General features: G+C 37.0%; 1 protein-coding gene across 4 annotated transcripts in view; it reads left to right on the forward strand.

Annotated features, from left to right (window-relative positions):
* The first annotated feature begins 3,306 nt into the window (after positions 1–3,306).
* The window catches only part of SHC3 (SHC adaptor protein 3), a 58,637-nt gene continuing 47,460 nt past the window's right edge, over positions 3,307–14,483 (forward strand). Inside the window, exons 1-2 of one of the 4 annotated variants that reach the window (XM_039724103.1) lie at positions 3,307–3,531; positions 4,787–4,951. In XM_039724103.1, coding sequence (XP_039580037.1) covers positions 4,802–4,951 — 150 coding nt within the window. In that variant the 5' untranslated portion in view covers positions 3,307–3,531; positions 4,787–4,801. Of the gene's footprint in view, positions 3,532–4,058; positions 4,952–13,089; positions 13,161–13,851; positions 13,951–14,483 lie in introns of those variants that run through there. The other 3 variants (XM_039724104.1, XM_039724105.1, XM_039724102.1) reach the window with 3 other exon arrangements.

Here is a 14,483-nt window from a genome sequence, read left to right on the forward strand (position 1 = left end):
ATTATAGAAATGCTATGTTTTTATTTGAAGAATTGACCATTTATTAATATTGAAAATTCACCAAGAACATTTACTAAAGCAGATAATTAACACTTGTGTCCATCATATTGCAATATAAGCAATAGCATCCAATTTGCTGATGGCTTAATGTTACATCACACCAACAGTAATTGTTTAGGACTTGTCATAAGGAGGAATGTTAACTATGATGCTCTATGGCTACGTTTTGTGAAGTATTTAAACTCTTAGCAACATCTATATTTATATAGATGACATAGTCAGTGTTTCTTATAACTTTTTAGCTAACCCAAATTCCATTTGGAGGTTTGTTTTGGTCTAAAGTTAAGGTCTTTATCATTTTTTTAAAATTCAGTTTAGTCTGCAAGCAATTTTACTGCTACCAGGCAACAACTCTGAAAATGCAAATATTTCAGCAGAATTTCAACAGTTTCTAGCACTTATTTGTTGTATAGAGTATGTACTTGACCACAGTGTGTTACTGGAATGAGGTATTTTTGCCGACTCTGATTATATGGTTAATATTTCTCTGAATATGATCACAGGAAGTCACATTTTTGCATTCTGGAGAGTTTTTTACTATAGGTTGGGGAACATAGTGGTGGTGTTTCCTCTTTATGGTGGTCACGTCATCCTACCTGGTTTGGTGTGTGTATTGGCAATGTCTCCTATATTTGCAGCAATTTAAAATGATTTAAACCTCAACAAAATATACTTTCTCCCTCTAATCATGCCCCCAGCATAATTTCTTTTCTTACCCTTTGTGATTAATAAAAATTAGTAGCTTCTGAAATACAGGCTGCAGAGGTAGTTTAGATACAGAAGGAAAAAGGCGGCAGCTAAGAATAAGCCCCTAAGAGCTGCTTGGAGGAAGAAAAGGACATGAAACAAGAACTGAATTAGGGTAAGAAGAGTATCCATGAGAAAACAAAGCTGAAAACGACAACAGAAAAAAAAGAAAGAAAGTATTGTCTAAGATGCCAAAATTACCAGTAGTTTGTAAGAAATGCTGTATTTTGTCAGAGGCAGTGTACACCCCCTCACTGTGTATGTATTTCTAGGATTACATATTATTTTTCTCTTACCGACATTGAATTTCCACCTGCCATTTTATTACTGGTCGACAAAGGAATAATTGTTCCATGGCCATTTATTAATCGTGTTGTAGTGTCTGGCTCACAGGCCTGCAAAAAGAAAAAAAAAAGAAAAGAAAAAGGCTCATTTTCAACTTGGGTGAAATTCAACATGCTGACTTAGCATAGGTTGCTAAATAGAAGTTAGAAAAAAATAGTGCTCTGAATGTCTTGCTGTCTTGCAAAATAGTAGCAACAAGCTTGTTTAAGGCAGGCATGGTAAAGTCAGTGTGCAAGGTCCAGACACAGTGCTGGAAATGCAGAAGACATTACAAATGCTCTGGCAACAGCTACAATGAACTAGATTCTAATTTAAGTTGCAGTTTATGCCTATTACAAGTCTCCTAATTTCATTCATTATTTCCTGGAGTTGGATTTGAACCTGCTGCCTGCAGGGCAAAATTATGTACTGTTTCTAGTCCCTGGAACTATAAAAGGCAAGGTTTTGAAATGTTCAAAAGGTTTTGAAATGTTTAAAGGGTTTTGAAATGTTGAGAGTAGTTCTCCTACCCTCGGACTGGAATTGTAAGGGAGGCAGTTTCCTGATCAGACACTGAAATAGGCACTGGATTTCAAGCACTGGGTAACTCAGTGGCTTCTACTTCTCTGCAGTGTCTAGTGTCAGATTTGCAGTAGCGCTCTGCATCCAATGGATGCCTTGCAAGCATTTCTCTGTCCAGTGAAAGTTTCAAATTTAGACCTTTTGCTGGTGCTCTGGGAAGATTTCATCCTCTAGCTTTCCCTTTGCCTACCATTCCCTGGAGCGATGATTATACTGCCTTTAAATATCTACTGTACTAACAGGGTAAATAAGGGAGAAATAAGTATATGCAATTTTTTTTCAAGGAGAGCTTTGGCTTTGTTTTTGTGGTTATTTTTATCGGGGGGGAGGGGGTTGTTGATTGGGTGGGTTTTTTTGTTTGGGCTTTGTTTATTTGTTTGTTATGGGGTTTTTGTTTGTTTTGTTTTGTTTTTGTCAGATGTCTCTGAAGACAAACCTGTAAAATCTGTGAATCTGCGGGTGCACAGAGAGCAATCGAATATCAAACGAATTGTGCACATTCATGTTCCTGTGCTGGATGTAAATGAATTGGCTGAACGAACACAGTCGGGGAGAGACAGAGATCTGACTCCACTGTTTTCCTCACCTGCTACTCCTGTGGACAACCCAGGCATTTTTCTGGCAACATCCTGTCTTCCGCAGGAGCTTCACGACCCACTCCCGTCTGCTGACACGCGGGCTTCATTTTCTGGTGTTGCAGCAAAAAATGTGCCGCCTGTGCTGGAAATGGGATCTTCCACTATTTAGCAAGGCTTTGCTGAATGAGTCATCAAAGCCGGCTGGTATTGGCTGGGCTGGTGAGCACCCAAGGGATTGCCTGGCAGAGGCTGCGAGGCCTCGCTTCATTCACAGAAATGTGGGGATGCTAGCCAGCCCTTTCATTCACTCGCGCAGCATCTCATTCACATTTTGCAGTCCTGCTGGCCGCTTCTAATGAAGAGAGCCGTTCGGGAGCAGTAGGGTTTTCTGGGCAATAGAGACACGTAAAAATAGGCTATGGTGTGTATATTTGCTGTTGCTGTGCTAGGAGGATGACGAGAGGAATGAATGCTGTGAGGATGCTGTAGCAGGTTTGCAGCGTGGTGATGAAAGGCTCTTCTGCAGATCAGTAGAAAACTGCTTTACATTGACTAGGACATTGCCGTTATTCATCACTGCTGGGATAAGAGGTGCTGACTTAATTCAGTATGTCATGAATATACTAATTAAATACCTGTATTTAAGCCGGCTGTTCCAATGTGTTTGCAGTTTGTATACTGCAGCCTTTTGTCATGGGAGAAGGAAGGAATTCCATAGGCTTTTTTTCCTTTAAGTTGTGCTGTAGTTTGTAATTTATTTTAAAAATTTGCACTATGCAACTTCTTTGGTCTGAATTTGTGTATAATGCAGTGTGTTGTCCTACATCAAAAAATGTTTTGCAAAGCAGATTGATTTATAGGAAAAAGCCATATGACTTGTGACGGGCATTGTGTTTCACAATGCTGTACACATTTGGACTTCTAAAGAAATTGTAGAAGAAGTGAAATACCGGTTTTCTGCATGTTTTGCTGCTTCTCCAGATCAAGTGTTTGTGACTGACATTCATTCTTAATAAAGGCTTTTTTTTTTTTTTTTTTCTCTCACTGCAGGGTGTCAGTTTGCTGCTACCTTTTTAATATTCTCTCAGGGTTTTTTCAGTTTTTCAGAACTGAACCAAACATTCCTGTGAGTTGAAGACCCTCTTCATGTCTTTCTTCGGAATGAAAATCAGTTGTGAAAGAAAAAACGTCTATTAAGCCTGTTTTTGGACATCAGAAAAATACTTTTCTTCACACATAGGTACTTACGTAATTCCTGCATTAAAATAGAATGTTCTTGTGAAGTAATAGGGAAGAAGGATTTACTTCTCTGTCAAAATTTGAATATAACAGTTTCTGTGAGGGGCTGCATTGACAAAAAGGCACTGTTAGGCTGCTTTTGTGGAAAAAAAATATATATAGTCTTTAGTTCTGCTTATCTGTTCTGAGAACCTATAAGGTGTCTGTGTTCTGCTGCAGGGGCAGGAGAGGGGGATTATATGTATGCAAATATTATCCAGATATTTGCTATCTAATTGTGATTTCTTTATAGATTCACAAATATGTGAGGTGGAACATTTTAACAGATGAATAAAGTGTGGTGTTTCATAAAGGCTATTAATTCAGTTTTAGAGGTAATTGCCTGTGGTACTAAAAGGGTGGTGGGAGGGGATAGGAATTAAAGGTTGGGAGGAAGTATCTGTTTGAGAAGATAGGAAAAGGGAATTTGAGAATTGATTGGTGCTAGTGTGCTGTAAGTGGGTGGATGTGGGTTTTTTTTTCCTTCTCTCTCCTTTTTTTTTGGCTACAGGAAGTGATTTGCAGTGTTCACAGCCCTTTGTTGAAAAGGGTCCTTCTCATTTGTGTGAGTCATGCTTTTGCTGTGAGCGAGTTGGCAGCTCTAAGCAGGACTGAGATCTCAGTCACAGAAAACTGTTACTTCACTCAACCTTAACAAGGAACCAAAAGAAATTTCTTAAAAATATACATTTTTTCATTTATGCTTACACTCTTTTTCTTTTTTACCCTAAATTCTTGTTAACCCTCCGTGCCGTTATGAATTGCTTGCTATGTTAGTACAAGCATCTCCTGCATTGGCATCAGATTTGCCAGAACATATGCAGGAAAGCAGATAGAAGGGCATGCTTCAACGTACCAAGTATAACCGCTTCAGGAATGATTCTGTGACATCTGTTGATGATCTTATTCACAATTTGCCCATGAACAGCAAGGTCTCAGCAGTTGCTACAACTTCAGCTTCACCTTCGTACCTGGTCTCACCAGAGGTTCTCCGCAAGGACCAAGAAGATGGACCCACCACCCTGTGTACCCTCATCCATAAAGTGTCCCACTTGAAACTCTCTAGCACGGGCAGCCTTTTGGGTATCAAAAACCTCTCCTCTGCAGTGAAGGAGCTTGCTGTCTCCAAATTGCAGGGAAGCTCGAGTGCTTCTAGTTCAGCAGCAGGGGCTTCAGACAACACATGTAACCTTGTCTCTGCCACTTCGTGTTCTCAGCAGGACGTGAGCAAGATGAGTATGGGGAAAAAAGCATGGTCAGAGGAAATGCACCTGGGAAGTGAAGATTGGAATCAAACTAGCAGTTTTGTCAATAAATCCTCTCGAGGATGGCTGCACTCGAGTGAGAAGATCCTGGGACCTGGTGTGACGTACATTGTGAAGGTTGGTCTGTTTTCTTCCATTCTCTGTTTTTATCAATGAAAAATTCTCTGCTGGTTTTGCTGACAGGATAGTCAGGCTGAAAGGATCTCTATTCGGTTCTTTTTTTTTTTGGTGCATAATACATTAAATGTAAATGCAGGAAGGAAGGGTTGGGAAGCTGAGTTAATTTGTTACATTAAAGCAAACCTGCAAATATTGTTCTACAGCAGTGTAAAAATCTTGTTCCTAAGCTAAAAGCTGATTTGATCTGGGTTTTTTAGCCTTCTTCTTAATTTAGGTTTTCAGTGTTATCTAGCATACTGTATATATCTTGGATACGTAGGCTTTCAATATGTCTGGTGCAATATACAGGAAGAAAGAAAGACTCCTTGATGCGAGGAAAGCTGTTAATCATGCATGAATTTTTCAGTTTTAAAAACCTCTAAGGGCAAGTGTTTTTTTAAAGTGAAATGATATTTGAAATCTTAGAGCAGTAAGGCAGAGAGCACAATTCTTATTCTGTTTCACAATTAGAAATAATGTGGGTAGAGCAGGAAAATGCAGCTTGTTTTACATAATGAGCATTCAGCCACTTTAAATGTTATTGCTCTTTTCAGTTCATTGATACAGCATGTCAAGAGCAGAGGATCTTAAGTTTACAGGGTAAACTTAGTGTATCCATATGCTTTGAAAATATTTTGAAACCACCTGTTAAAGTAGAGATTTCGAGATAAGTGTATGTACAATGTTTTTTGTAGTTAGATAAGAGTCTGGTTACACCTTTCAGCATAGAGTGCAGAAACTGTAAAAATGACATGATTGTCCAGAATTCATTCTTCAGTTGCCATATTTCATTTGCCAAGAGGCTTTTGTATCTTAAGTGTTAAACTGCTTTGCAGCAGGCTATTAATGTTACAGGTCTATTTTTAGTGTCATCTTATTTTAGGTGTAAGAGTCACAGGTGACTTTATTTCGGGATGCTTTAAAACTGAGTGACACCCTTGCTACTTAACTCTCACTGCTTTTTCTCAAGTCTTATTATCAAAAGCAGAGTGCATATTTAGCTGTTGGGAGACTAGGAAGCAGTTTTCATTTCTTTGTGTTAGTGGTGATAATAGATTTAGCAGGTGGTGGTAGATTGAGTAAGTTGGCCGATTCAGAGCACTATTGAAATTGCACTGTCTTTTTTACTACTCTGATATTTACTGGGACTACAAAGGAGTCAGTGCTACCTTTCAAGCCACAAACTGCTGTTCTGTTACTCTTCAAGAAATGTCTCAATAAAAAACAAAAACAAAAACCACTGATGCTAGGCATAGTGGTCTTGGGACTCTCATGTTCTTCTGTACAGAAATACTCTGTACAGAAGAAAGAGTCATGTACCATTTTCACATTTGCTCAGGAAACTCAACCATTTTACTTTTTCTTTTGCTTAGAATAGTATAAGCCCAATAATGACTGTGTGAATACACTGCTGCTGTTAGTTTTACCTGAAGTGATCATTATGAAAAAGAACAAACACAGCATTCAATTTCTTAATCCTTTCAGTAGTTTACCTACTATACGCTAGAGGAAGCTGATATCTTTGAATTGAAAAGAGAATTAAAGTTATAGAGAAGTGGATTAACATTTACAGTTAGTAATAAACCCTACCTAACTGAGATAGTAGAACAAATATTTAATTAGTGAAATTGATGTTGGGTACATGAAAGTGTATTTATACACACTGTGTATATAAAAATTTTCAAAATCAATCAAACAACTTACTTTTAGGTGTTTGTTAGTCATTAAAATGTATGAAATCTAGTTTATTGTTTCTGTTAAAAAATAGGACAATTGCTTTAACTTTATGGTTTCTGGCATAAGAATCACAGAACAGTGCTCTAAATGTAAAAACACAGATTGAAAATAGATAGCAAAATAAGTGGTTAATGAATGAATGAAAATAAACTGGTCCTGATTAGTTCCTAATTTGCCTGCTTATTAACTATCTCAGTTTTCCTTGGCAACTGCAGCATCCATATGGATAAGAATAGAAGTGCAGTTCCCAAATCCTTAAACATTGTTTGCTACCAAGGCTTTTATCCAATCAGACCATCAAATCAATACACAGATAATGTATACTGAGGGAAAACATTCCTTGGATACCTCATGGCTATACTGACTGTCTGGGGGACTCATACCATGTTTAATTAGTACCATATGCCTTTCAGAAAATTTCATATGCCATTTGTAAAATGAGACAAAAATTAGATTTGTTGTTAACCAGCAAAGCCTTTTTTTTTTTTTTTGGGCAAATGTGCACTGGGTTAAAATTTTCTCATTAATCCACATTTAAAAGAGAAAATCTGTCATAGGACAGGGTTAGTTGTAACTATTGGGCAGTTTGATAGCTCACATTGGAATCTTATGAAGTAAGAGACACAAAATTCCAAAATTCCTATGTGCAATGTATGAAAAATCTGAAATTTCACTGCTGTTTCCACATTTTTACATATTGCTTATTTTTAAAATAAGCAGTGTTACACTAATGCGTAAAAAGGGTGCAGGTTTATGGTAAATTGTAGCTATATTCTGATCTCCATGGTCTGCTGCAATGGAATTGTTTTCAACCATAGAAGTGCTGGTGCTTTCTCAATCTTTTACTCCCTGTGGATTTCCTGTTGCATTTTTATATATTATAACATAAAATTTTTCACAAAAACAGCCGCAGAAAACATTTTAGCAACAAATTAGAAATGACCATAACCATACTGGGAATATAAAGTAGTCAGGTACTGATATCATACTTAATTCTACTGCTGGATTATTTAACAAATAATGAATTAATGAAAAAAAAAAAAAGGCAGTAGTTTGCTGTGCTGGAAGTCTTTAAAGTGCTTTCCCTGTAGTGGCACTGATTACTGCAAGAAGAGATTATAAGTCTTCATGTTGTCAGAAAAACAAAGACAGAATAAAAATAGTGTAAAAATGCCTGAGTAATGTAACAACAGCTAAATGTTTCAATGCAATCTGTTGTTTCAAATGATAAATATCTACTGATGAGTATCACTGGTTAATATTATAGACATTTTGGAGTTTGTTTTATTTAAATAAGAGCACAAAAGTCAAAAGGCAAATGCATTTTTGTCTTCAGGTAACTTGTGGCTGCATTTTGTAACAAGTGTCAATGAGTTTAAAGTGCTGCTGTTCAGCAGTTCAAAACCAAAGAAACCAAAAGTACTGTATTATTTTATATGCCTTTATGAAGTGTGTCTGAAAAAGCCAGTAAGATTTAAAGCCAACTCAGTACTATAGAACAGACCTGAGTAAATCTAGTGTTAAAAACCAGATAGAAATATAGTATCTAAGAGAGAGGAAGGAAAAACTATTTCATCCAAAAGAATCACTGCAAGTCAGGCAAAAAATATTTCAATTAAAAGGACATTAAATCATTATTATGATTATTATAATAGCAAAGTATTCAAAGAATATAATCCTAACTGATATTATTTCTTTAACATTCTAACACTTTCATTCTCTGTGAGGGAATAACAGCAGTTTATATCTGATGTGGAAAACAGACATCATTGTGAAGCTGTTCAAGCACATCACCAAGTAAAGGCTACAGTTCTGCAAACATTCCTGCATGACACTGTTTACAGGAGCATTCTCATTGAAATAATTGAGGCTACCTTTGTACACTGGAAGTTAAGTGTGTGCTTAGGGATGAACTGAATTGCTGTGTCTCTTTAGTGGCTAACCCAGACTGTAAAGCACAGCCTTAAATGGAGCTAACAAAGTGGAAACTGCGTCATATGTCACCTTCCCCTAGAAGACTTCAGGGCTCTTTGGAAAAATGTTTCTTTTTTTTTTTCTTTTTCCTAAAAAAAATCAAAAACATTACAGCAAAGCTTTTTAATTTCTCTTCTTGGTTAAATTTATCTTCTTTATAGAAAATAAATTTTTGCAAGTTTGCTTGGGTTTCTTTTAATCAGATTTAATTTCAACTTTTGTCAGTCAAATTGAGGTAGTGCTGTTGGTTAATCACTGATCATTTGGCATGGCCTGACTAAACACATGCTCAGTAGGATTTTGTGCATATAATTCTAATAAAAAAAACTCCAAACCACAGTCCCAGAGCATCCTGTTTGTAATGAGGTTTACATGTTTAAGAAATGTGTTGTGTGTTTCAGCCATATGGTAATAATAGGATAGAATACTGACTTTTTACTTCAGAGTCTGCTACCCTCAACCCGGGTACACAAACCATGTTAACAAAGACTAATGAAACTGGCTTATCACTATGGGTTTTAAAGCTGCCTGCATGCAGATTAGGGGAGAGAGAAGTAAGTGACAAAGACAGCATTGGTTTAAGTAATTAATCCCTCCTATTGTACCATATTCCTGGGAGATCAGTTAGTATCCTTTCCATTTTCCTTCACTGTTATTTGAACTATGAAAGAATGATGTTGATGCCTGTTGCTCTGTTGAAAACCTTTCTTTTGATCTTCATGGACCTGAACTACTGTGGGTCTGTTGTACAGCCCAATAATAGGAAAAGAGCATTTCTCACAGAAATTAGATCAGATTCTAAGAGCAGGAATCATACGATAGAGTCTTTAATTATAATATTATTCTAATTACATGAATCAAGTACCATTACTGTACTATTACATTTGCACCCTTTTTTTCTTTCTGCAGAAAGCAAAGCATGTATTGATTTCAGAATTGAAGGATTCAGCTGTCAACATGAATGTCTGTTCCCCAGTACATTTGCAGTGTTTACATGGAGTATTTTTGTTTAAAACAAAAATTATACTCTTGCTAGTTATTTATCCTGCTAGTTATGTGTGTCCTACAGTTTTAAAATCCCTAGATGAATTTAGCTGGTCACTGTAAGAGGTAAAATTGCATTCAGGCAGAATTCCTTCTCTGTTTTTCCTTGGAAATTTGATTATTTTTTTCTTTATTTGTCTTCCAACAATGTTTAGAGCAAGCATATCATGTGCCCAGTGTAAATATCTGCCACTACAAACACAAAAAAACCACATGGGTGAATCAAGATCTTCAGCGAAAACTCATGCCCTTCTGTGCTGCTGGAGACAAGGCACTCCTTTGTCCCAGTGACAGAGTGTTTTTCTCCCCTAGCCAAAGAGAAATCTTGTCTCCACTAACCCAACAGCTATACTTGTGCTGCAGCCTGGCTTCATTTTATACCTGAAAGTTCAAGTGAATGCACAAAGCATCAATATTAAATTTTCTTGTTTACAATGAGCAAAGCTTGGATCTGCTTTGGTGTTGTGTCGGAGACAACCAGTGTTCCCAGATACTAATGCTTTTTCAAGGTGATTTTCTCCCCCATGCAATGAAACAAATTTCATAGAGGAAGAGGGGTTCAGTATTGCTTTTCTGCAATTCTGCATAGTCGTGAAATATTAATTTCATTTGAGCCTATATATTTATGACACAATGTAATGCAGCTCTACCTTTGTCAGCTGCAGGCAGGTCTGAGGCAGAGCCTGTCCATTTGAGTTGTGATGGGAATAATGATGGGACTCAGTGCAAGCACGTTTCCAGTCATCCCTTGTTTTCTGGAGGGATTAGGCACAATTCAGTAAGGATAATCTAGAATGTTTATTTAATAAAATTTAGATATTCCCCTTGGTTTTTCAAATAAATTTTCATAGGGCCAGGGGAGATTTCAGTCTCCAAAGGCTGAACCAGAACAATCCAAGTCACAGCTAAATGTTCAAAGACTGAAAAAAACATGTCTGCAATCAGACAGAAATGGCAACCAAAGCCATAAAACCCAAAAATAGAGAGGGTATAGGGTGACACAAAGAAAGAAATGTGAGGAAGACAGAAAAAGATGTCTAGGGATTTTTTTTTTCCTACAGCACCATCACATTGGATTTACTGATACAGGTTTGTTTGTGGGTTTTTTGTTTGTTTGGTTGGGATTTTTTTTTGGGGTTTTTTTTGTTTGTTTGTTTGTTTGTTTTTTTCTTTACCTCAGAATAAATCCTGAAATTAGAGACATAAGTTGAACAAATACATAAATAACAAGGACACAACTAAAAGAGAGAGATTTTGTCTTAAGATTTTGTCTAACCTTGCTCAGAACCACTTCCATCCTTTGGATATATTGTTGTACAAAGATACCTTTATTTCCATTTTGGCTCTTACTAATTTAGGAATTATACAAGGAAGAGAATATCTCATGGGACAACAACATATTTCCTGACTGACATTTGACACTGCTTACCTGTGATAAAGTAATTAAGAAACATAATAAGAAACAGTTTTCTCTTTTTATAGACAAGCTGCTTTCATGAACCACAGGACATTTTAGAAACTCCTGTAACTTCCCAAAGAATTGGAATGTTTCAGCAACTCTGCCTTTGTCATGAAATGTAGGGGCCATGTTTTGTAACCACATGTTGAATGCAGATGCTACATTTCTACTAACATTTTTGGTAAATGCATAGAAAAGCTAAGCAGCAAACACTAAGTAACTGGAAACATTGTATGAACTCTCTCTTACAGTATATTTACTTCTGCCAAGGAAAGAAAAGATGGAAAACATAGAAAGTCAGGGCTGCTTGATATTGGGCACCAACTGGAACCTGCAGGTGCCGATTTTGAGCTGACCCTGGCCTTGGGAGTTTTGGGAGTGGTGGTGAAAAGGGGTCTCTATTAAGCCTGCCTGGGGCCATTGGGGACTGGTGGTACCCCTGGCCTCCCAGGGCTGCTGTGCCTCTTCATAGCCTTTATGCTGCAAGGAAATCTTCCAGACATTTTTCATTATTTAAATCCGACCTTGAAAATTTCTCCCCTTATCCCTTTTTCTGCAGAGTGGGGTTATCTTTTGGGCACTTTTTCTGAGAAGACAAGAAACTGTAGCTTCAGCATAGGAGAGTTAAATATTGATAAAGACTTAGAAAAAAGATCTGGTTTAATTGCTGAACTCTTTCGATGAAGACCAGAGATACATATGGCATTCATATAAAAAAGCACTCCCTCTCCCTCCGTGCATGTTTTGGATTTTCAGTTTTAACAGTGACAGGTTCTTCCTACATCACACCTCCAAATGCACAGTTTAGAAAGCAGAACAGTATATGCATTTCAGATACTTAACATGGGTTTGTCTCTGGCATACTGGAAAAGCACATGTTAGATTTTTTGTCTTCTGAATCTGTGCTTTAATGATACTCCTCATCAAGAAGTTCTGCTTACTAATGACTCTCTTACTCTCTAATGACTGAGGAAGAACAAGTTCTTTAATAGCTAAATATATTTACAGTATCCATATTTACAGTTTCAAATGTCTAATTATGATTTCCAGTTACTGAAGCACATTGTTTTGGCTGCAGAAGCTTTTGTGTGTTTGTGTTAAAGGAATTCTGATGCAGAACATAAGCTGCTGGAACTAATCTGCATGGTGCTTTAAAGGGAAGTATATCTTAGTGGATATTCAAGGTAGCAGCAAAACAGTCTGGAAAGTGTTCACTGAATTAAAGTATGCAGCTGTGAAAATGAAGCAATTCATCTATGCTACTGCAGTGCATGCTCTAAGTGGTTCACACTGCAATAATTGCATTCACTGTTATTATGTATTTTTAAAATTAAATGTAAAAAGTATAGAACTAAACCTTGTGGGTTTTTTCCTCAAATGTAGCTTTTTCTAAGGGAAATTTTTGACCCATACAAAAAATTGAGGCTTAATATAGAATGTATTTACATTTAAAATAATAGAATGAATCACTGTCCAGTGTGAGCTTCTGACTCTAACATTTCTGAGGTTTTGCATGCAAAAACATTTATTTGTAAGATAAGAAATAAGAAATATTGTTCATGCAAAACTACCAATATGGGATTTTTCTGAAATCTTGTGAAGGCTCTGTTCATTTAGCTTCTCTACTACATAAATATTTTTGGGCATGATGTTGGCAATTTTATTTCATCTACCTAGTAAGAAATAAGAAAAAAAGTATTTTATTTGAAAATGTTTTGTTTTCAACCCTATTTGAGATGGAGATTAAATTGTCAGAAGCAAAATTTGTTTCTCGGTTATATCTTTCCTCTCTCTAGCAAGAAATGAGACCTCAGAGTTGACTTAAGATATTGCTTTTTGAGATAAGATAAAATATCTTCTTCTTTCCCTAGCTGAATCTTATGCCTTTTTAAAGAAATTCTGAGTCCTTGCTGTTGAGTTGATTGTGAGATGCTGCCAGAATGCTTTCACAGGGTAAGACAATTCATAGAAAGGGTTGGCTATCATTTGCCACTTAAGAATTGTTAGTCTGGATTTATAGAGACATATAATCTATTTTTGCTACAGAAACAAGTTCATGTACAAGAGGAAATAGGAAGGTGTTGGCCAGAGTTGGAGGTGTTCTTGGGAGAACTGTGTTCTCATACATTGCAGTAGAAGCAGACCACCAATTTTCAAGAGGAATGCAATTGAGAGTCATATCCATCAGCATTTCTACTAGTATGAAAGCTCTGTTGGTTTACTTGTCTCATGGAGGATTTTGTTATGATAAGTTTACACTGAGTGGTTGAGGCTTATCTTTAGTTGAACCCCAAAGAAGATTTTCTTTTCTTTTTCCACTCAATCAATCCTAACCTGGAGTTTTCCATCTGGATTGGAACATGCATTCTTTAATGAGGAAAAAACCTTTGGGGCAAATATTGATTCACTGTAAAGCTCTGTACATGATTACTTACCAGTATAAAAATCACCAACTGCAAAAGTATGAAAGCACAGAAGAGAGCCTTTCTGTTTTTCATGGCAGCATATGTTTATGACACATTTTTGTGCCGGATTCTGATAGTGTCTAAATATAGGGCTTTTTCCTCATTCAGAACAAGGCTGCCAGTGCTTCTTTCATGCAGGATTGCTGCTTCCGTAACCAGGTTTGCTGTTCTACATATAGCAGGAAAGCACAGGGCAGAGGTACAGACTGGGAGCTTTGGCATATCCTGCTAGAGCACAGTCACCAGGTGACCCCAGAGACCTGCATTTATGTCTGAAGGTATGTCTTGCCCCAATGGGAGGGATGGGCAGGAGGATATGGCATGGCTGGGAGAGCATGTTTGTTAGCTAAGATTTTAATATGGTGTTACGTGGTAGTTAAGCAGATAATTTAAAGGCAAATATATTTATATCCTAAACTATTCAGAGTTTTCAGAGAAACTGAAATCTCTAGCAGCTTACTTAAAACTCTGTGACTAGTGCTTATGAAAATTTACTTCTCTCTGAATATCTAGCCTTGGTTCTGCCCACAGCTTTTTCTAATATTATAACTTACTCTACATTAAAAATGTCACAGAACAAATTTTCCATTCCATTCTCCTACTGAAAGTGCCTAGGTAAGCTAGCATAAATGTGAATGGTTTTGTGCATGCAGAGCCTCCTTTTAACCACACTGCTGTCTGTTCAGCCGATGGTAGCCAGCATTTTCAAAGGCTGCCTCTTCTGCTCATCAAATGATTTGTATTTTCAACAACACCTGAAGAGAGGGGGGAAACTTCTGTGATGCCAGAGTCTGGGGGAAATGTTTGCCAT

This window comes from Passer montanus, unplaced genomic scaffold (assembly GCF_014805655.1).
Source record: "Passer montanus isolate IOZ18808 unplaced genomic scaffold, ASM1480565v1 scaffold52, whole genome shotgun sequence".
Lineage (NCBI taxonomy): Eukaryota > Metazoa > Chordata > Aves > Passeriformes > Passeridae > Passer > Passer montanus.